Source organism: Desmodus rotundus, chromosome 11, assembly GCF_022682495.2.
Source record: "Desmodus rotundus isolate HL8 chromosome 11, HLdesRot8A.1, whole genome shotgun sequence".
Taxonomy (NCBI): domain Eukaryota; kingdom Metazoa; phylum Chordata; class Mammalia; order Chiroptera; family Phyllostomidae; genus Desmodus; species Desmodus rotundus.
The window spans coordinates 81,232,773-81,255,340 of record NC_071397.1 but is presented as its reverse complement, the minus strand read 5'-3'; the positions used below and the strand labels follow the sequence as shown (position 1 = coordinate 81,255,340).

At 36.6% G+C, this 22,568-nt stretch overlaps 1 protein-coding gene across 12 annotated transcripts in view; it reads left to right on the top strand.

Annotated features, from left to right (window-relative positions):
- AHI1 (Abelson helper integration site 1) overlaps window positions 1-22,568 on the top strand; it is a 183,274-nt gene that overhangs the window by 22,930 nt on the left and 137,776 nt on the right. For all 12 annotated transcript variants that reach the window (XM_053913963.2, XM_053913961.2, XM_053913962.2 and 9 more), the window contains 7 exons: window positions 1,682-1,867; window positions 2,992-3,144; window positions 6,568-6,700; window positions 11,332-11,455; window positions 17,282-17,511; window positions 19,129-19,235; window positions 21,309-21,427. In XM_053913963.2, the coding sequence (XP_053769938.1) occupies window positions 1,682-1,867; window positions 2,992-3,144; window positions 6,568-6,700; window positions 11,332-11,455; window positions 17,282-17,511; window positions 19,129-19,235; window positions 21,309-21,427 (1,052 nt within the window). The remainder of the gene's footprint in view (window positions 1-1,681; window positions 1,868-2,991; window positions 3,145-6,567; window positions 6,701-11,331; window positions 11,456-17,281; window positions 17,512-19,128; window positions 19,236-21,308; window positions 21,428-22,568) is intronic.

Genomic DNA, 22,568 nt, shown 5'->3' with positions numbered 1-22,568 from the left:
TATTACTTACGTGACTATGTGCTATAGAGCAGATGCTCCGAAAGCCCGGGTAAGTCACTTAATCCATGTTGGGGGTTAGAGAGAGGCTTTAGAAGAGGTGCAATCTGGCTGCTAAGTGGCAGCCAGGTCGGCTGTGATGAGGAAGTAATTCTGAACTTGGAAACCACTTGGTCCAGTGTGTCTTTTAAAATCACCCTTTTTAACCCATTATTTCTGTGCCCCTCTATACTGAATAAGAGGGAGGGAAAGCAAAAAAAAAAACCCCACAAAAGTGACCTTAGAAAGGTCACTTTCATATAGTAAGCATTGCCTTCTTGTGGTTTTATTAAAATTTTCTTTCATTCCTTTTAATGCTAAGGACTGTTCAGAACTTCAGTATTTCCTGTAAGCTGCACTTGGGGAACAGAAATGTATTTCATAGCATTTTTGCCTTTAAATGTCATGTAGATTTTTATTTATCTATTACGTACCATTGGCAGAAATGGCAGTCAGGAGTTCTCCTGGCCCCACCCCCTGTAAAGGGTAAGATACTCTGTGTGCTGCTTCTGTAGTAACACTTAAATAGCTCCCTCACGAGACTGTAAGCCTTTCAAAGTCAGCAGTGCCTTCTTGGCAAATTTGTTAAACAGTTTTAGTTTTATTTCACCAGATCCCTTTGCATTTAATGTATATCACTCTCTTGAACCTCTGTATGTCATACTGTCACCACCGCCTGGCATATTAGTGCTGCCAGCACATAAAGTGCTTAGTGAATATTTATTCAGAAAATTAATAAATGTATGGAAACAGTGACTAGGAAAACAGTCCATCTTTGACAAGGTGGAATGAATCACGTTAACATTTTATTGTTTTAATACCTATACCATTGGTTCCAGGAATGTCTTAGATAATTGTGAAGTTATAGCAGTCCATATGAACCCTAAAGGAACCTTGTCCTGATACAGATTTTTGAGACTTTATCATAATTGTCAGCTGGAGGCACTTTTAGTTCTTCTAGCACATATGTATATATCTGTTCTTTTAAAAATTATAAATTATAATATATATCATGTAGCTCAGTTAGTTAGAGCATCATCCAGTAAACCGAAAGGTTGTGGGTTTGATTCCCGGTCAAGGCACATGCCCCAGTTGCGGGTTCAGTCCCCAGCTGGGGCATGTTCAAGAGGCAGCCAATCGGTGTCTCTCTCTCACATCGATGCTTCTCTCCTCCTCTTTTTCCCTCCCTTCCCCTGTCTCAGAAATCAGTGACATGTCCTTGAGTGAGGATAAAAAAAAGTACTGATACTAAGCAGATGGAAAATTTGTTTCTGTGTTTAAATAGTATGCATTTGATCTTTATCATTATTATCTCAAACAAAAGTGTATTGATCCCCTTCTGTGTGTAAAGTAACATCTACACAGAAATGTAAATGTTTTACCAACCATCTGAAGTTGTATAGGCAAAAAGACAGCTAGCTATCGGGAAAATATTTTGAAAGTCATTTGGGTTACCCACTGTCAAAGTGATTTGGAACTGTGGTTAGCCAACCATGTCAGAGTTCTTTCCTTTGCTCTATAATCTAAGGGGTTTCAGTGTGCCATATTAATCTTTTTAAAATGAGTTTTTGACTATATATTATTGCTTTATTGGATTTACTTATTTTCAATGAAGATAAACTTTTATTTGAATTCTTCTTTTAAGCTTCTAGGAGCCAATGGAAATGTAAACATCAATTCAAAACTTCGCTTGCAGCTCTACTACCCACCTACTAAGTCTCGATCCCATTTAAATGTTGTTGAGGTTTTTGAATGGTGGTCAAAATGTCCACGAAATCGTTATCCATCAACGTTGTACGTAACTGTAAGAGGATTGAAAATTCCAGAATGTGTAAGTTAATAGCACATGTAAATATATATCCTCTGTTGAGATTAAAAGGTGACATGTTTTCCAGTTCTAAAAATATCTCTAGAATTATTTTAATAGATTTGTAGAATAGAAAGTTACCTTCGAAGATTATGTATTGGTCCTGTAATAACTGATACTTAAAAGATACTTAAATGAATTTCAAATAATAAATACAGATTTCATTGTTAGGGAAAATGTCTTTAAAAATAATACTGTTTCTTAAGATATTAAAGATAAAAGTGATATAAAACAAGAGCTGAGAAATATTGTTCATAAAAGATCAGATAGTTAATATTTTAAGCTTTTCAGGCTATACAGTCTGTTGCACTTACTCAGCTTTGTAGTGTGAGAGTAGCTATGTAGACATATGTACGTGATAACAAAACAATTTGAAAATGTGTTCCAGTAAAACCTTATTTACAAGAATAGTCAGGATAGATTTGGCCTGGGCCATAGTTTGCAGACATGATTTACAAGCACATTTGTCACAATATTATTTAAATAATCAGTAAATGATACTTTTACTGCTGTTTTTCATAGTTTAAAATTGTAATGATCCCAGCAAAAGTTTCACCTAAAATGAGATGAAACTTCCGCTTTTGTCTTGTTTGCTCTAGATATTTCAGGTCGGTTGCATATTCTGTAGTTGGTATTATAAACTGTGACCACACGGTTGGTTTGCATGGATTTGAATGCAGTTAAATCTACTTTTAAGAAGTGGGAGATTTAAAAAACTTCACATTTTAATACCAGTTTTGTGATACTAAAGCCAGAGATACCACAGTACATCAGAGCCGCGCCGTAACATCTGGTATGCGCTGGTGGGGAGACAGAAACAGAGGAACAGAGTTATTAGAACAGTTTCGTGTTATCAATCAAGTTCTGTTTTTTTCGTCTAACTTCTAAGGCTTTTTGATTATAGGACAATAATTTTAAACAACTTTTTTCTTACTTAGAATAATGTACACATAAAGTTCAAACTTTCCTGGATGACATTTTGAAAACGTTTCCATATTGTTGGTTTCAATGTTTTAAAAGCCATCTGTGGTAGAAAAGAGAAAAAATTAACATGATGCATAATTTTCTCACTTTCTATGCATATTTAGATAAAGCCATCTTACCGTCCAGTGACGGCTCTTCAGGAGGAAAAAAGTGAACCAGCGTATGGTGAACAACACCGTGAGTCAAGTTCAGCAGACACAGAACCTGGGCTGGAAGATTCCAAGGAAGTAGTAAGGTGGAAACGGCTGCCAGGGCAGGTGAAGTGTTTCCTAGCTCTGGACTCACTTAGATATTTCCTCCTTTAACACTCCAGCAACTCCTAGGGTAACTGGATTGCTATTTAAAACTCTCAGAGTATTCCTGTTTTTAACCACAATATTGTCTTTCCAATAATTCATTTGGCAAGTAGTAATAGAGTGATTATCATTTGCATAAAAACACTCTCTAGGATATTTGTTTAGAGAGCAGTTCTTTAGTTTGCTAGAACTACCATGAAAAAATACTGCAGCCTGCTTGGCTTAAACAGCAGAAATTTATTTACTCGTAGTTCTGCAGGCTGCAAATCCCAAGACCAAGGATGGCAGGGTTGGTTTACCCTGAATCCTTTCTTCTTGGCTGACAGATGGCTGCCATCTTGCCACCCTTTTATGGTCTTTCCCCCCACCCTGTATATATTCTCTGTGTCTTTTCCTTTTCTAATCATGGCCTGCCCTAAAACAAAACAGAACAAAACAAAAACAAAAACCTTCATTTTAACTTAACCAGCTAGCTAAAGAACTATCTCCAAATACTGTTACCTTCTGAGGTACTGGGGTTGGGCTTTAGCAAATGCATTTGGGGGCACACAGTACAGCTAATAACAATACACAGGTTTTTGGTGTGCGTAAGAGGTATTTTTCCTAATTGATTTATCATTAAAAAATTGATTTTTAAAAAAATGGATTCATGAAATTTTTTGTAGTCTGGCTTCTTCCTGAATCACATTTTGATGGCAATATGTACATGTATATTTTTTACTACAAGTTGAGCAGTAGTTAAGCTTTCACGACGTTATTCTTGGTTAGCATATTTTGCAGTAGCAAGAAGTATTTCAGATACAGTTTTGTAAATCTGTTACTTGTTTCCACAGAGGAAGGGGGGATTATTTTCTATGTATAAGCCAATACCAGTGCAGTTTATCTAAAATCTTAATTTATGCAAACACTTAGTATATACATAAAAATGATTGTTTTCCCAGACCTCCTCATTTTCTGTGTTTTGCATCACATTTGACTTCCTTTTTGAGGCATTTTTTTTATGGATCCGACTTGATGTCATTTAAAATACTTTAGACATATTAGTGTGAGGAGAAGAGCACTTACACTGTGCTCTAGGGACCTTTCACATCTGCTGGGGCAACAGAAGCCAGTGTTCTTCACTGTCAGGTGCGCTGCAGAGAGTTCTTGCGGAAACATAGGTGTAAAGGTAATTGTATAGATGAGCAACTCTCGAAGTGTGATTTGGGAACTGTAGGAGTCCCTCTTTCAGAGGGACTATCCAATCAACTGTTTTCATAATGATTTTAATAATTTCATAATGATTTGGTTTCTTTTACACTTTTATTCTCTCATAAGTATACACTGAAGTTTTCTAGAAGTTAAATGATATGTGATATCAATTATGAAATCTTTTATGATGTCAGTTATTAAAGAGATTTTCAAAAATGTAGAATAATTTCATTTTATACATTTTTCATTAAAAGACATATTTTTTAAATGAATTAACAGTTTTTTTAATTTATCATTTTTAATTTCTAATATGATAAGTAGCCATGTATGTATCCACATACACAAAATTTTTGGGGGGTCCTCAAAATTTTTCTGAAACTAAAAGCATCTAGGACTAGAATATTTTGAGAATTGCAGGGATGAAGAAGGTGAACTGGAATTGCATAAGATGGGTTCATTTAACGGGCTGGTGGATTTGAGTTGGACTTTAAAAGTTGGCCAAGTTGGGGGTGGGCGAAGGGTAGGGAAAGGTATTTCATATGGGGGCCACGTTGTAAGTGAATGGAAAGTACCTGCTGTATTCATCAGCCACTCAAAACTTGGCGAGCTGGAAACCAGAGTTTGTATAAGGATGTGTGACACATTAGACAGGCCCATGTGGTGGAGTGTCTTGGATAATAGCCTAATACTTGATGGTGTGGGATGTGAGAAACTAATGAATGATTTTGGGGTAGGAAAGAAGTATGGTCTCAATATTTTAGGACAGATTAATGCAGGCAGTGGCACGCAGTTCTTGAGGCAGGACACATCAGAATGAGAGAAAACCACCAGATGGCAGTTGCAGTCATTGATGTGAGGTGAAGAAGGGGTAATGGTGGCACAAACGAAAAGTAAGAGAGGAAAACAAGAAAAAGAATGAACCAGCATAATTTAGTGACTGACAAGATGGTGAAGAAAGGGAAAGAGTCAGAGATGTTGAGCCCTCTATTGATACGAAACTTGCATTGGCTATTCTAAGTCCAGTGTCAGGCCCTGGGAATGCAAAGAAAATGACAGTGGCCTCTGTGACTTTGGCCTAGGTGGTTAGGCCAAGTTTCCCTCATCTCCATCTCCTGCTCTAGGAGCAGTAGCAACTGATTATAAAACCTCCTGATTTTTCCTTCAATTCTTCCTCTTTTTAACCTCCTCTTCCTTTTCAAAGTTGTCTGGATGGAGAATGGAGGGGGAAAATGCATAGCATGGTTTCTGGTATGTTATTGTCACCTAATGAGTGTTACTCAGTTTTCCACCTTCCAACTAGCTACTCCTAATGCTGCTTCCTAATAATGCTGCTGATTCTTGATGCTACTTGGGAAAAACCTGGTACCCATCTGGAATGCAGGCCCTCGAACTAATAGTCTGACTAGGCTCATGAAGTTGGGCTTGACCCTCTGAATAATTCTTCTCAGCTCTGTGTAGTAATAATGGTTATTCATGGGGTTGCTGGGAGGTATATCTGAAAAGACGTGTGATAAAGCACCACATTCTTGGCATATAGTAAGGGCACGATATGTGTTTCATTGAGTTTTTTCTACAGTAGGTATATTAATACATTAAAAGTTTTGATTTCATCTGGTAATAGGGAAGGAACACATAAAAATGATGAAATATTTTAATAAAATTACTGAATGAGAACCAATAGGAAGTGAATGATTACTTCGAAAATACATTTTGGAAGGTAGCCACAAAGGATGGTTATTTTAAGAGAGAAAGAGAGAGAGAATGAATAGTTATACATCCTGGGCTTAAGCTAGGCCCTGAAGGGCATTTACGGTCTTAGAACAAGTTTATGGTTCAGCAAAAATCACGTTATTAGTTGCTGTCTGGTGATAAGGGTGTGACATATTTGTGTGTGTGTGTGTGTTTCTGGTGATATAAAACTATATGGTAGTTAGTGCCAGCTGTAGAGTATCAGATATTGAAATTTTCTAGTCACATTTTAGGTGAATTAAGTACTAGTTAGATATTGCGTACAAATCCACTTAATTTTATGGAGAACTGATTTTCTCTTTAGAAAGTCTGGTTTTCCATCATTCCACTTACTCTTCATTTTTAAAGGGCCTTAAAAAACAAAACACCTACAGTAATTAAAATTTACAACTAGCCTTTACCTTTTAATGTTTCTTAATTTGTTTTAAAATGTATGTTTTTTAGGCTTGCCGTATCCCAAACAAGCACCTCTTCTCACTAAATGCAGGAGAACGAGGATGTTTTTGTCTGTCTTTCTCTCACAATGGAAGAATATTAGCAGCAGCCTGTGCTAGCCGGGATGGATATCCAATTATTTGTGAGTATTAATCCTATTTGTTTAAATTGATTGAAGTCTTTATGGAGGGCATTCTTTGGTTTTTTAAATTCATTGAAATTTTAATTTGAATAATTCCCCAGCACTACTAAATTAAATAGATTTTTTCAAGTAAAGTAACAGTTCTTTTAATAATTTTCTGTTTTTCTATACAGTATGTTTTCCAAAGTAGAATTTTACATTTTACATTTTTATATATAGTATGTTTTCAGGAGTAGACTGAACGGTGGTGAATTATTTTAAAACAAGCAGGTGGATTTTATGAAGCATTTCTTAACTTTAAATATAGAAATTTAGAACCATGGAGGATAATAAATCTCAGGAGGATTTTAAATTTAATGTGGTCAGTTGATAGCAGTGATAATTTGAGTGATGAAAGCCCTGAGTTATGCATTAGAACAATAGTACTTGGCTTAGTAGGACCTGAATTAAGACTTCTCATTACTCAGCCACTGTGGAAAACAGTATGGAATTTCCTCAAAAAACTAAAAATAGAACTGCCTTTTGACCCAGCAATACCAGTGCTGGGATTATACCGTAAGAATCCTGAAATACCAATTCAAAAGAACTTATGCACCCCAATGTTCATAGTGGCACAATTCACAATAGCCAGTGCTGGAAGCAACCTAAATGCCCTTCAGTAAGTGAGAGGATCAAAAACCCGTGGTACATTTACACAGTGGAATACTATGCAGCAGAAAGAAAGAAGGAGCTCCTACCCTTTGCATCAGCAGGCCTGGAACTGGAGAGCATTATGCTAAGTGAAATAAGCCAGGCGGTGAAAGACAAATACCATATGATCTCACCTATAAGTGGAACCTAATCAACAAAACAAACAAGCGAGCAAAATAGAACTAGAGATGTGGAAATAAAGAACAAACTGACAGTGACCAGAGGGGTTTGGGGGGGAGATAATGGGGGTAAGAAGGGGAAGGGTCGTCAAAGAACATGTATAAAGGTGCCATGGACAAGGCTAAAGGCGGGGGTAGGATTGAGGGTAGGGGTTGGGGGTGAAAGTGGTGGTAGGAAAATGAAGACATCTGTATTTGAACAATAATAAAAAATGATAAAAAATACAGGAAACTTAAAAATTTTATCTGTGTCTTTATAGAGATTTTTTTTAATATAAATGAGCATTATATTCTTCTAGACTTGGAGGCGTTATTACTTTCCTGTACTTGTTCGTGATGAAAACCAGCTCACCTCAGCTCCTTATGGGCATCTGTCCTAAGCACCAGATTCTGCTGAACTTTCCTCAGCCTCGCACAGTTACTTCTTCATTGATTTGGTTTCTTTCCTCAGGGACTTATAATTGGCTTGATAAGCATTTGTTAAATAAATATTCCTTCTTATGAAATAATGTTAGCTTTAAGAAGTACAAAATTATTTGTATAGTTTGATTATGGCTCTGCTACTTCAACAATTCCCCAAAACCTATACATGGGGGGAAAAAGATTATTAGGAAACATACTCCAGAGTATGAATAGTGATTCATATTGGGTAGTGAAAGAATTTATTTTTATTTATGTTTTCCACATCTCTGTGGTAAATATTTGCTACTTTCTGCTTAAGAAATCTTGTTCAAAATGGTATATAAATTTAGCTTTACTTACTGTTTAAATTTTAAAATACAGGAGCATCTTTTTGACTATTGATTATGCCCTGTCTCCTTAGAATTTGTTTACCTTGTGGGATGTGCTGATTAATGCTTTTCACAAATTTAAGATTTTTGTCTTTATTTCTTCAAATGTTCTTCCTTTCCCTTTCTATTTCTTCTCTTCTCGAGGGAGTCCCGTCATTTCTGTGTGGGAACACGTGGTGGTGTCCCACAGGTCTTTGCAGCTCTATTTGTTTTTCCTCGTTCTTTTCCTTTCTAACCCTTAGACCTCAGAATCTCAATTGACGTGTCTTCATGTCTTGATTCTTCTGTTAGTTCAGATCTGCTGTTGAGCCCCTCTCAGTGAATTGCTTATTTTAGTTACGGTATCTTTCAGCTCTAGAATTTCTATTTGGTCTTTTCTTAAAAATAATTTGTCTTTTTATTGGCGAGAAATTCTCACACCTTAATTCTTTGGACAGTGTTTTCTTTAGATCCTTGAACATATTCGTAAGAGTGGAGTTAAAGTCTTTGTTTAGGAAGACTAATGTTAAGGCTTCTTCATGAACAGTTTCTATTGACTGCTTTTTTTTTCTTTGTATGGTCAGACATTTCCATTTTGTTTTTTCAGTCTCCATAATTTTATGTTGAAAATTATGTATTTTAATTGAAATGTGGCAGCTCTGGTAATCAGATTTCCCCTTCTTCCTCTCTGTCTACACAATCTGGATGTTATTGGGCTTTTTTAATCTTTAAAAAAATTATTTTAGAGAGAGAAAGGAAGGGAGAGAGAGAGAAAAATCAGTTTGTTGTTCCACTTACTTACGCATTTATTGGTATGCGCCCTGACTGGAGATTGAACCCACAACCTTGTTGTATCTGGGCGACGCTCTAACCAAGTGGGTTACATGGCCAGGGACAGGATATATTGTTGTTTAGTTTGTTTCGGGACTTTTCTGGACTAATTCTGAATATTTTGCCTTTGTCCTGTGTTGCCACTGAAGTCTCTGCTTGGTTAGCTTGGTAGTCAGCTAATGGTTAGAGAGAGAATTTTTTTTAAATGCCTTGAGTGAATAGCTCTCCCGGCGTTTGCTGAGGGGCTCTGTGAGCGGAGTACTGGGGTACACTTTCAGTTCTTCAGCCTTGGTCTTCACGTCCTCTTTGCACAGAGCTGCCTCAGGTCAGCCAGAGTGAGTCAGGGCCTCTCAGGTCTTTATTGGGCCTGCACACAGCCTTTCAGGAGTGTACGTCCTAGATTCCCAGGAATCTGTTGGAGTTTTTCAACGTCCTCTGTGGACATCTCATTCCCAGTTTTTTCTTTTTAAGCTTTTGGTCAACATCTTCTTAGCCCCAGCTGGTATCACTGCCTCAGACTGCCGGGCCACTGCATTCTATATATGTACCCAGGGTTAGGACTGTTCACACAGAGCATGTTCAGAGGGAGGTCAAATAAGACCAAGCCCTGAAAATGGAGCTTTCAGGAAGCTGCCAGGTGTCTAATGGTGGTAACTCTTAGGGATGGGGCTTTGGGGGCACTTCAGACCTCTTCTGCCCCATCCCATGAATGCCAGGCTGCTGGTTTTCATTGTAGTTGCAAGGCTGTTGGTTTGTAAGGATACTTTCCAGCTGGAGAGGGGGGAATGGGAAGGAACAAGGTGAGTTAAAAATACCACAAAGCTCAGTGTTCTTACTGAGATTCAGCTGTTTTTCTTGAATAAATCCTCCTCAGATTGTTGCAAGCCTTTGTTTAATTTCCAGAGTTCTGAAAAAGTTACTTACTTTCCCTATTTTTTCCAGTGTTCTCATTGCTTTTATCGGGGTGCACATTTTTTGAGATCCTTCCTTTGCTATGCCAGAAACACTCCTGTACTTCTTACTATTTTATTTTTTAATTGATTTATTGTTGTTCAATTACAGTTGTCTGCATTTACCCCCCACCACCCCAGCCATCCCCACCTGCCTCCACTGATTCCACCCCGCCTTGTTTTTGTCCATGAGTCCTTTATAGTTGCTTAGTATTTTAAAGGCAGTTGGTTTGACCACTAGGTGGAAGTAGAGGCTTGGAAACTTTGTTGTTATCAACCTAGATCAGTGATTTTCAACCATTGTGCCCCAAGAATTTTTAAAACATGCAGTACCTGACTATTTAGTCAGGGGCACTGACCTCTTTTCTCTTAAGTTGTCAAATAAAAATATGATAACAGCCAACACAATAATAGCCATCCAGTATGAATAAATCAAAATTATATCTTTTTTTTGTCAAATTGGCAAAAAATGTAATTTGGTGTGTTGCATAATTTTAATAATTAGTTTATAGGTGCCATGAGATGAAAAAGATTGAAACTCACTGTCTTAGATGATTTTATTGTATACATTAACATAGCAAAACTACAGTGTTCATTGGATGGGGTCTCTTTTTTTCCCTTACTACATCTGTAATTTTAGCATTAGAATTTTTTTCTGACAGTAGTACAGTTTAAGTTTCTTGTTTCTTTGGATAAAATTTTGGTTGGAATTTAATCCATTTTCAAGTAAAATAATATATTTTTAACAAAAACCCAAATTATAGAGTCTTTGACATGAATTGCAATTTATTTTTTTATTATTATTTTTTTAAATTTATTTTTTATTGTTATTCAATTACAGTTGTATGCCTTTTCTCCTCTTCCCTCCCCCCACCCCGGCTGAACCCACCTCCCTCCCCATGAATTGCAATTTAAATGTTATTTGTTATATGATTAATTAATTGACTATCAAAGATTATTAGAAAAGTTGTTTCGGAGAAATGAGAATAATTGTTAATTGTAGCATTTTACAAAATTTTGTGTTTGTAAATTCTTGTGTCTAAAGCAAGTGAGAACTAAGTAGCTTTTGAAATTTTTACACTGAAAATCTTTGGTGATATTCTTACAGACAGTGCTTACTTTGTGTACAAATTATAAACTGTGAATTTGTATGTTACTGTATTGAGGATCCTCTGTCTGGAAAGCTACTGATTTTTGAATATTTTCCTTAGTATACGAAATTCCTTCTGGACGTTTCCTGAGAGAATTGTGTGGCCACCTCAATATCATTTATGATCTTTGCTGGTCAAAGGATGATCGCTACATCCTTACTGCATCAGCTGACGGCACTGCCAGGTTGGTATTCGAGAGGTATTTATTGTGGGCTGCTTGCCGTCCAGGAAGGCAAAGGGAATATTAACTGATAGAACTACTCATGCTTCAGTTATGTTTTGCCTATCAAGAGATTGTAATGAATAGCATCGGACAGGCTGGCTGATTAAACAAGTAGCAGTGAAAACTTTTCCTGAAGACAGTTTTGTAAAGAATATTTTATTTATGTAATATGTAATATTTCTAGTCCTCACTATCTTTAAATGATCATCATGCACGCTGTTTGATTAATACTTTGAGACAGCGCCATTAAACACCTGAGATTTTTCCTAGAATGTAAGCTCTGGATGGCGCTTACTCCCAGCCAGGTGCAGAGGCTAGGCCACAGTGATGCTTAGTAAATAAACCAATGTGCACCTTATGTTTTAAGAGCTTTATAGATAGTAAGTATTTGCATTTTTCCAAATGTCAGTCTTAAAATAACCCCTTCTGATTTAATGCATCACAATAAAATATATTAAAAGCTATTTTTTTAAAGTTTCAATTTATGCCTTTTGTAGCTGCTTGATCTACCTTGGATGTATTCTAAACATATTTTGAGGCAGTTGAAGATGCTTTTATATATGTCCTTTAAATTTGATTTCAACAAATGATATTTATTATCTCTACAGAGTAGGAAACTGACGTTTAGAGCAGTTCGAGATCCGCTCTGATTTCCCTCTTACTTACACTTCCTGTTCTTTTAAACACACTTTTTTACCGACACTGGGTCTGTAAATGAGACTAACTTTAGTCTGGGTCTCTTTTTCTATTAATCCTGTCAGCTTCCTTTTCAATATATAATGTCCAATTAATTAAGATATTATTACTGTTTAGTTTGTAGTTTAATGAAATAGATGACCACTGGTGACAATTGATTTTACCCCTCTATCTAGCTGGGAATCTACTGTGAGTCCCTCTTAATAGCCTCAAGAATAGCAGAGGCATTGTCGGAATGCAGGGTGTGCTGGAGAAAAATGCATAACCTTGCTAAGACCTGACTGTGGCCTTAGCCGCTTCTCTTCTCTGCTGAGCAGTGCTTTTACTGTCTCTGTTCAGCTATCTTCTCTCATCGCTCTGGCAGCAAATCCAAACTTTACCACGCTTCAGGTTCAATACCCTAAATCGTAATCTTCCCACTTTCATTAGATGACTGCCTTCAGTTTACAGTGAAATTTAGCCAGACGTGAACTTCCTGTATTTACTTCTGGTTTCCCATCTAATATCTGTGAATTTACCTATCTTTATCTCTATCCATTGCTCTTAACAGAGGTGTGGTTATAGACACCTTTAAGGTAATTTTTATTCTGTGCCTTTAATCCCAGTCCTTTCATCTATATTTCTATTAACTTCTATTTCCTACACCTCTTGACTCTTTCGTATCATTCTCTCTATTGATTTCGTCCTCTTACCTTAGAAATACAGCATATGCAATTTCCAACCACAGATTGAAAATAGTTTCAAAACCAAGTTTAGAAAAGTATATATGTGGACCACCTCAGTTCAAACTTGTGTTGTTCAAGGGTCCACTGTATGCTCAGACCTCCTTATCTTTAAAAGATCTTTTTCTCAACTCATTGTGCCTTTCAGCTACCACATCATTTTTTTCTATATCATCAAGAGCATCCAATACAGTTGTCTCTGCTTCAACCCAGTTAGTCTGGCTGTCACTCTCACCGTGCTGTGTAAATGTTCTTCAAGAAGTCAGCAGTTACTTGCCAATTTTAAGATGCATTAGCCAGTTTTAGTTCTTACCCTGTTTGCCTTCACTGCAGTATTTCATTATTGACCAGTCGTCTTGAAATATTTTCAATTTATGGTTTTTATTGACAACCTCTTTTATTTTCTTTTTAGGACTTGGAACAATTCTCATTCTTTCTTTTTTCTTTTTCTTTCTAGTTTGTTGATTTTCTTTTTTCTTTTTTTTTATTGTTCTATTACAGTTGTCCCAGTTTTCCCCTGTTGCTTTCCCATGCCCTGTGCCCACAGACCTGCTCCTGGTCAATCCCCAGCCTGTTCTCCATGTCCATAGGTCATTTATACCTGTTCCTTGACTATACAAACAAATGAGCAAAATAGAACCAGAGGCATGGAAACAAGGAACAGACTGACATCGACCAAAGGGGAAGGGGGAGGGAGATAAGGGTGGGAGAAGGGGAGGGACTGTTCTCTTTCTTTAGTTCCTTTCCTCTGCCTGTTCTCTGTAGTTGTTTTTCTTCAAGATTCTTTACTTGGATTGTCTTCCCTGGTTTGGTGTGCTTATCCAGGCCTCTCTCATCTTCCCTTGCTTTGAATCTTACTTATGTGCTAATTACTTCTAGCTCTCACTTTTTTCATAGTTTGGCTTTCTTTTGCACACTTCTATCTGGATTGTGCAGTGGCACCTCAAGTCCAAAACCAAACTTACCAATATCACCAAACTTGGTCTTCCTCTTTTAGTCCTCTTATACCATATATATATATTTTTTTTTTTTTAAAGATTTTATTTATTTATTTTTAGAGAGGGGGAAGGGAGGGAGAAAGAGAGGGAGAGAAATATCAGTGTGTGGTTGTCTCTGTGTGCCCTGACTGGGAATCAAACCGGCGATCCTATGCTTCACAGTCTGGCGCCCAATCCATTGAGTCACACCAGCCAGGGCTGTCTTATACTATGTATTTTTAATAACTTCCTTATCTGGGAATCAAGAGTAGTACTCATTTCTTCTTTCCTTTCTACCACTTATTTCTATATCTAAGTAATACTAAAGTATATCAATTCTCTCTTCTAAAAAACTCTCTTCTAAAAAACTCACCATTCTATCATCCTTTTTATCCTCACTGCTGTTGCCTTAATTCATGGCCTTGTTATCTCTTGCTTAAAATGATGCTGCTAAACTTTCCCAGTGTTCAGTCTTCAGCCTCCTACATCTGTAGCCTCCTCCAGTACCATCTTTCATAATGCCTTGATTTAAAAAGTCTTTGATTACCATTGCCCTTTGGAAGATGCTCCAGTTCCTTAGAATGGCGTGATAGGCTGTCCCTCATTCAGGCTGGCCGTACCTTCTCCTGTGCACTTCCCATGTACCCTCTGCCTCATCCGTGCAGTCTTCTGAAATACCATTAACAACTTTTTTGGCATCTCTGCTCCCTGTTACCTTACCTATTCTTCTATGCTTAAATGCCCTTCCTGCCCAACTCATTCACTCAGCATAGTGGGCTCACAGCCATCATTTAAAACCCAGCTCAGATTTCATCATTTCTTGAAGCCATCTGGGACTTCCCCATACAACGTATACTAGTAGTAAAGTATGCTTTTTACTTTATGTAGCTTTGAAATTGATACTAAATTAGGGCTCTTTACATCACAAAAATATTATTGTGAAGGATTAACTGAGTGAAGGAAGAAACATTGTGGCTAGAACCAAAAAGGCAGTGAGGTTTTGAAAACGGTGAGGAAAGGACTACAGTCAGAAGGAAGAGAATGAGTTGCTCATGCCCTGAAGTGGCAGAAGTATGGGTTTCTGCCCATGTCTGTCTTCTCTTTCTGTCTTCCTCGGGATCACTGTCACAGGTTGTCCTTAGTGTTGCCTGAGTAACTCTTTCCTGCTGGTTAGCCGTCTGCCTTAAGGGCTTAACCTAAATCCCCTTTTTTAGTTATCTTTAGTTTAATCTGTACTTTTCCCCAAATCAGCAGCTCCTAATATAATCAGAATTTTCCATGTGTAATGGCTCCCAAATAGGCCAACCCCCCACCTTTACACGTGCCATTTTAACTTTGGTATGTTTTTTCTTTCCCAATTCTAGCAACGTTTTTGTGCAGACAGCTACTCTTTACAAATCTGTGATCCTCCTCCTTTTCTGTCTATGATGAACCTGATTTTTTCCAAAACCCATTCATACATTTGTTTTGATCTTGGATTCTACCATTAATTGGGTGATGAAAGCCACCATTGATACCAGTTTTGTTTTTACATAAAAAGCTGAATTTTTATTTTAAAATATTGTATATATTTTAATTATATTGAGCTGCCTTTAAAATATGATTGCTTCATTTGTGCTTGTATTTCAAATAATGCTGCTAAGATTTATTAGCAAGCAACTGAAGTTTTTCTTTTAACATTCTTTTTTCTTTATTTTTAAAATATATAATCTTTATTATATTTTTTCTATTACCATTTAGTCCTCTTATAACAATCTGAAAATAACCCCTCCAAATTAGTGATTTTGTTCTTTCAGTAAATGCTATATTTCATGTAACACATGTTCATTGAAAGTAGTATTATGGTTAAAATGTTTATGCTCTGACACACATGCTTTATTTTTACTTGAAAACATGTTCTTTCACTTCCTTCACTATTAGTTTGGATTCTTAGTAATTGAAGATCATATCCTGTATTTGAAGCAGCTGTTGAGAACTCATTGAATGCTATTCTTGAATAGCAACTGTAATTTTTTTTTTTATTGATAATTTTGTAGAGGACTTAATTTTCTTGAGTTCTTAGGCAGAATTAAAAGAATGAATTATAAATCCTCATATTAAAAGATTAATGTATTCTTCAAATACTAATAACTTAAGCTTTTAAATATCCAATATTGCACACTCATATAGTGGCTGCAGATTGCTAGGTTTTGCCTGTTTTATACAATGGCTAGAAGTGTAGAGTATCTAACATAATAGTTTAACCCTTAGAGTTTACTCTTTTGTTAAGACTGTAGCAATAACATTAATACTAATTTTTTAATTGTCCATTATTTAGAGCAGGGATGTGAAATTCATTTTCACTGGGGGCCATATCAACCTTGCGGTTGCCTTGAGAGGGCCGAAATAATTTGGGGACTGTATAAATGTAACTATTCCTTAACTGTTAAGGAGTTGAAATTACATTCTGCCCTTTGAAGGCAACCTCGAGGCTGATGTGGCCCCCGGTGAAAATGAGTTTGACACCCCTGATTTAGAGGAAGAAATAATAAGGGTGTTAACACAAAGTGAGTACTTAATATTGGATTATGTTTTTTATCAAAATTTAATAACTACTCATTTTACTCATTTATTCATATAGTAACTTCATTATGGCTTTTAAGTCTTTGAGATCTTCATGTTTATTTTCTAGGCTTTGAAGTTACTCATGTAAAGTTACTTGAGTATCCTATTAACTAACCCCCCACTGGTGAGTACTTTGCAAAAGCAAGATACACAACCAAAGATGGGAAATCATTAAAGTTTCTCCCTGTATTCTTATATATTTATACTAAATATAATATTTTACCAACTATTTGATGTATTTATTTAGTCAATGTCAAAAGTAGGTAAATTTTTAAAAATATTTATTTATTTATTTAAGAGAGGGGAAGAGAGGGAAAGAAACATCAATGTGACAGAGAAGCATCGATCAGTTGCCTCTTGTATGCACCCTGACTGGGGACCGAACCCACAGTCTAGGCATTGTACCCTGACTGGGAATAGAACCGGTGACCTGTTGCTTTGCAGGAGGACACCCAAGCAACTGAGGCACATCACTCAGGGCAAAAGTGGGTAGATTTTAAAAAGACAGACATGTTCAAATCCAAATAACAGGTTTTTTGTTTGCTAGTATAGATTATGATTAGTATGGAGGTACTTACATTATGCTTGAAAGTACCTGTAAGAAAATAGCTTTGTCAAATGTAAAGAGCCCCAGCCAGTGATCATATTAATGTTTAGTTTTAAAATTTAAATTTAGTTTACTATTGTCACTTGCCTACTTACGTCCCATTGGCTATATTGGTTTTTAAAGAAACTTTTAAAGAAATATGCCTTTCAGGAATAATGTGTAACTTTTTATCCTTTTCTAGGATATGGAAAAATGAAATAAACACTACAAATACTTTCAGAGTCTTGCCTCATCCTTGTTTTGTTTACACGGCGAAATTCCATCCCGCTGTGAAAGAGCTGGTGGTTACGGGATGCTACGATTCTGTGGTGCGGGTGTGGAAAGTTGACATGAAAGAGGACTTTGCCGTATTGATCCGACAGTTTGACACTCACAAGAGTTTCATTAACTCTCTCTGTTTTGATATTGAAGGTATGTCAGCGAATATATTCCAAATTAAGCCTAGTCGTGTGAAGAATTAAAAACAATTTTATGTCACTAGGACAAAGATTTAAGCTTGAGAAGGTTTTTATGTATTGATGATTGTGTATATTGAAATTTATGCATATTTTGCAGATTATACAATAAACCTGGGCATAGATTTTGCATTGAAGGAGTTTTGTTTGTAACTCTAAAGTCATTAAGTTCCTGAACGTTTAGGTTTAACTAATCTTTGCTGTAACGACTTGTCATGTTCCAAATTTCATAAATATATGCCACTAGATTGGTGATTATCCCCTGAGTACCTTTTTTTTTTTAAATTAATGGCCTTTTAAGTTAAAGGCTAAAAATGAGGAAGATGAAGAGAAAATCCCAAAAGAATTTTGAAAATATATTTTTTAAATGTAGCAACAGTATTATTTTTTAAAATATAAGCATATAGAAGGGAAATTTGCAATTATTTTAAAGGTTATCCTAGTATATGAATAATATAGATGGCGTTTTAAAGATACATAGATTATTTTATCAACTGAAGAATATCAGCTGAAAGAATAAGGAAATGTACTACATCTTTTAAATAGTCATCTTTTACATTATTTTAGACACTAGATATGTAGGCTCTAATGATAATTAATTAGTATGGGATCCAGATTAAGATTATACTGCTAATATACTCTGTTGAACTCTGAGAGTGTTACTATATGGGAACACATTCAGGAAAGGTGAACGAACCCATGATAGAAAGGTATTGAAAACTGTGTCGTAATAGAAGTAGCTCATATTATAATAGAGAGATGAAGAATTTCTTCATTATTTGTCTATTAAAATTAAAACAAAAGAGAAATTAGTCTTTGTTGCTGTAGTGGATAAAGATAGGGCCAAAGCTACAGAAGACAGATTTTCTTTGCTCAGAATTAGAAAAAATATCCTAATACATAGAGCAATTTATCATTTGAATAAGCTACTTTTGACATAGGAAATTCACAGTTTTTGAATAACCATCTGTTTGTAATGGTGTGTAAAATATTGCTAAGTGGGTGTGAAGTTGAACTTGATGGTCTCTGAGGTCTCATTCAACTTAAAGGTGGGTTGAATTTGAGAGTTAATGTTAAACTGGAACGCCTGTTGTTTATTATTTTATTCATGCCCTGGTCACTGAGTTCTGGCTGGGTCTCAGGCATCGTGCTAACAGAATATATTAGAATATGGGGTTTTTCCAGGAATATAAGACATTATGGTTGATAAAAGTGAGTGACACAGATACATATTGGATGATTCAGGTAATTTGTTTGCCTTTGGAATTTCAGCCGTGTGTGTGTGTGTGTGCACGCGTGTGTAGACCGCGATGCTCATTTCTTTTTATATTAAAAGCAGGGAAGTTCAGAGGGAAATTAGTCATCAAAACTCATCCAAAAAAGTGAAGAATTCATTTAAAGATAATTGGGATTTGAGTATTAGTTGTGTTTGGGTTTTGGCTTTTTAAACTGAAATCCCTTTTACTAGCCCTAGGATTCTTTGATGGTTTTACTGGCGTGCATTTTTCCCAATTTCACATTATTTCTTTCTGCCTCTGTGTAGCATTCATCAGTGAGCGATTTTTTTAACCAGGTCATCACATGTACTCAGGAGACTGCACGGGGGTGGTTGTCGTGTGGAACACCTATGTCAAAGTGCACGACGTACAGCATTCGGTGCACCACTGGAGTGTGAATAAGGTAGGAAACCCTATTTCATCGTTTGGGATTTAATTAAAGAAATTGGGCAAAGCCATCGAACCACATGGCCTTAATATAAGACAGCACAACATTCTGTTTTCTCTTTTCAAAAAAATTAACTTGTTCTCAGTCCCTGAAAAGTCTGTTGTCATTGATTAATTATCATGTCTTTCTGATGGCTAATTGATAACCTGGTAGTTTGGTGAGAATTTTCTTCATTTTGACTAGGATTTCCTTTAATTTTCTTGACCTCTAATTTGTACCGTGGCATTCAGTGACCCATTACTGAAATTTATGCTTAAATAATGGATATGTTATATTACCATCTGTAAGTAGTAACTTATTTTCAATTTATTGTTCCTCACAGTAGAGTGTAACAATTCTCCTTGTTTGAAAAAAAGACACTGTAAGTGTAAAAGAATTTCCATGGACTTGAGTTGAATCTATTGAGTCTATCAGATCTGTTTAGGAAACAGTCTTTTATTTTCAGTCATTCTCTTCTGTCTATCAGATTGATGATGGCCTGGGATTCGTGTTGCAGCTTCATGTCCCACACTTGGAGAGGGTTCTCATTACTTACACAACCTGAGGGATTGGCAAGGCCCCCAGGGCACCAGTTCCAGTCGTTGGAGTCCACAGTGCAGAGTCTGTTATTTGTGTTAAAAATCATGTGTTTCTTTACCTCAGGATATTAACCAAAAGGCAGATTTACCTGGAAAATCTGCAGCCTGGTGTGGTTACTTGAGACAGTACAAAAAAAAAAAAAGTTAGGAAATGAGCTGGAATTTTTTTTGTAGTTAATGCTGTAGGACAGACGAGACTGCCCCTTCTTGCTGGTTCCTGTCAACCAGCAGTGTGGGGAAAGCCGAGTCGCACTCATCTGTCGCTTAAGATGAAGTGCCCATGAGCTACTTTGATGCAGAGGCTGGGCTTCAAAATTAGGGCTTTTTAGTTTAAGCATGAGTATGATAAAGGAAAATATGGAGGAAATTACCAACGGATTTTACAAACACTAAGTCTGCCAGCACGTTTGTCAAATTTATACCTAATACTTAACTTGTTATGCAGTTTTTATTTTGCACATTGGCATGTGTGAACATGTTACTTGACTTGCTGGAATCTCCAAGTGCATCCCCACCCTCAAATGGTGGTTCTTTGGCTCAGTAAAATCCCCGTCTGGGGTGTCAGTGTTTGACTTTTTCTGTAGCTTTTAAACAACAGCCGACAGCAGGTCTTAGTGTGGGACTGCAGGCGCAGAGGCTCACCTGCTGACGTCAGTTAGGGCTGTAGCAGTTTCTGCCCTGCCTGGCTGGTGCCAGCCCACCCCTGAAGAGGATGCCCTCTAGGCAACAGGGGCGAAAGTAATACGGGGTCCTCAGAAAAAGGACACTTGGTAATTCTGCCCGTGTGGACTGGAGTCTGAGCAGTTCTGCATGTGTGAGTGTTTTCCATTCTCCTGGTGATCCAAACAAAGACCTTTGGTAATTATTCTAATTAATGCGAGGCTTGTTCAGGCAGACTCTCCGTCAGTGCTTCTGTCTCTCTTGACATCATTAATCAGGCATCTTCTATAGCTGCCTTAAACAATTATTTTTTTAAAAACCCACCTCAAATTAAAATCTAAATTAAGTGATTTCAGAATTACCTGCGAATGAAACACCTTTTTCAGGACAAGTAGAAGTAAGTGTGTGAAGAAATAATCTGAGATTGAAATAGAACTTGAAAGTTAATTCTGTACTTTGTTTGAATTTATGAAAAGGGAAGCTTTTTACGTAAGTAGAAAATGCAGTGTTAGAAGATGTGTTTATGGGAAGTTCCTCTTGTTTGGGGATATACTACAAAGACACATACTAATGTGGTATTAGATAACAACCAAAAAATACATTCCATCAGGTTTATTTTCAACCTTAAACTGAAATTATTGGGGATTCTTTTAAACCATTTTAAAGCATCCTGTATAGTACAATTGAAAATTATATCTTAAAATTAATTTTCTTCTTTTATACTCTAAAAAGTGCTTAACATTAGAGAAACATTACAGTAGTGATATTATATAGCCTTTTTTATTTTTAGGAAATTAAAGAAAGTGAGTTCAAGGGGATTCCAATAAATTATTTGGAGGTTCATCCCAATGGAAAACGCTTGTTAATCCATACCAAAGACAGTACTTTGAGAATTATGGACCTCCGAATGTAAGTATGTTTCACTGCTGACAGGTTAAGCACTCATAGAGTAAGTCAGAATTCATTCATGTTTAGAAGGTGCAGCTGTGGTTGTGTAGTGTCTGAAGACATTTTTGAATGTTGCTTCTGTATCCAGTGGATAGAGACTAGAGGCACTACTAAGCACCCTAGAGTTCATAAGGCAGCCTCCAACAACAAAGAATTATTTGACCCAAAATGTGAATAGTTTTAAAGCTGAAATGTTGCCAATTCCCTTTTATTTTCATGATTAAAAACCACTTCTGTCATGGAATATCTCTTATCTACGGTAGGTATAGCATAGTGTTATGATATAATATCATAACTGAGACGCTTTTGAATAATTCGTCCTTGTTTTTCTTTCTTTTTTTTTTTTTTTGTATTTCTGAATAATGCCAATGAAGGGGAATACTTGGAATGTAAAAGGCAGAAGTAGAGTTCTGGGGATGTCAGCATGGACTTGTGCTGTGGTGTTGAGTTCCACTAAAACAAATGAGAGGAAGCTAGTAGATCTATTATTGTTTGTAGAAAGACAAATGTGGTAATCTACATTAGTTTATTCTGCAGTTCTCTCTCTAGGGCTAGCCACGCGTCCCTTAAATATTCATGTCGAGCTGTCCAGGACATGGGCATGGGTGCTGTGGGAGCGTGGTGAGCAGAAGCAGCTCCTCGGGAGTTTGTCGTCTGCCGTACTGCCTCCAGAGTAACACCCAGAACATTTAATTAGGTTAAATTGTGAGATCTTCTGGGACTGGGGTCTGTGTATTCCTTGTCTCTGCACACAGCAGCCATGCTGTGCCTGGCAGACAACAAGTACTCAGTGTATGTTTTTAATGAATATAAATATGTAATATAAGGATTATATTTTTCAAGGCAACACAGGCGGTAGCTATAATATGGTCTTTCTGTTAAAGGCTCTGTGGAGAGGCTGGCCTTTGCACTCAATCCGAAGAATGGGTAGACTTTAGATAAGATGGAAGCATCTTAGGGTGAAAAGTGTGAAAAGCCTGGAATAATGTTCAGAGGTGGGATAATATAAGTTGTATTCTTGACAGAGGGAGTTAGTCTGTATGAGCATAGGTTTCTTGATAAGGAATGCGGAGAGCGTGTTTTTTTACAAATAGAGGTTACA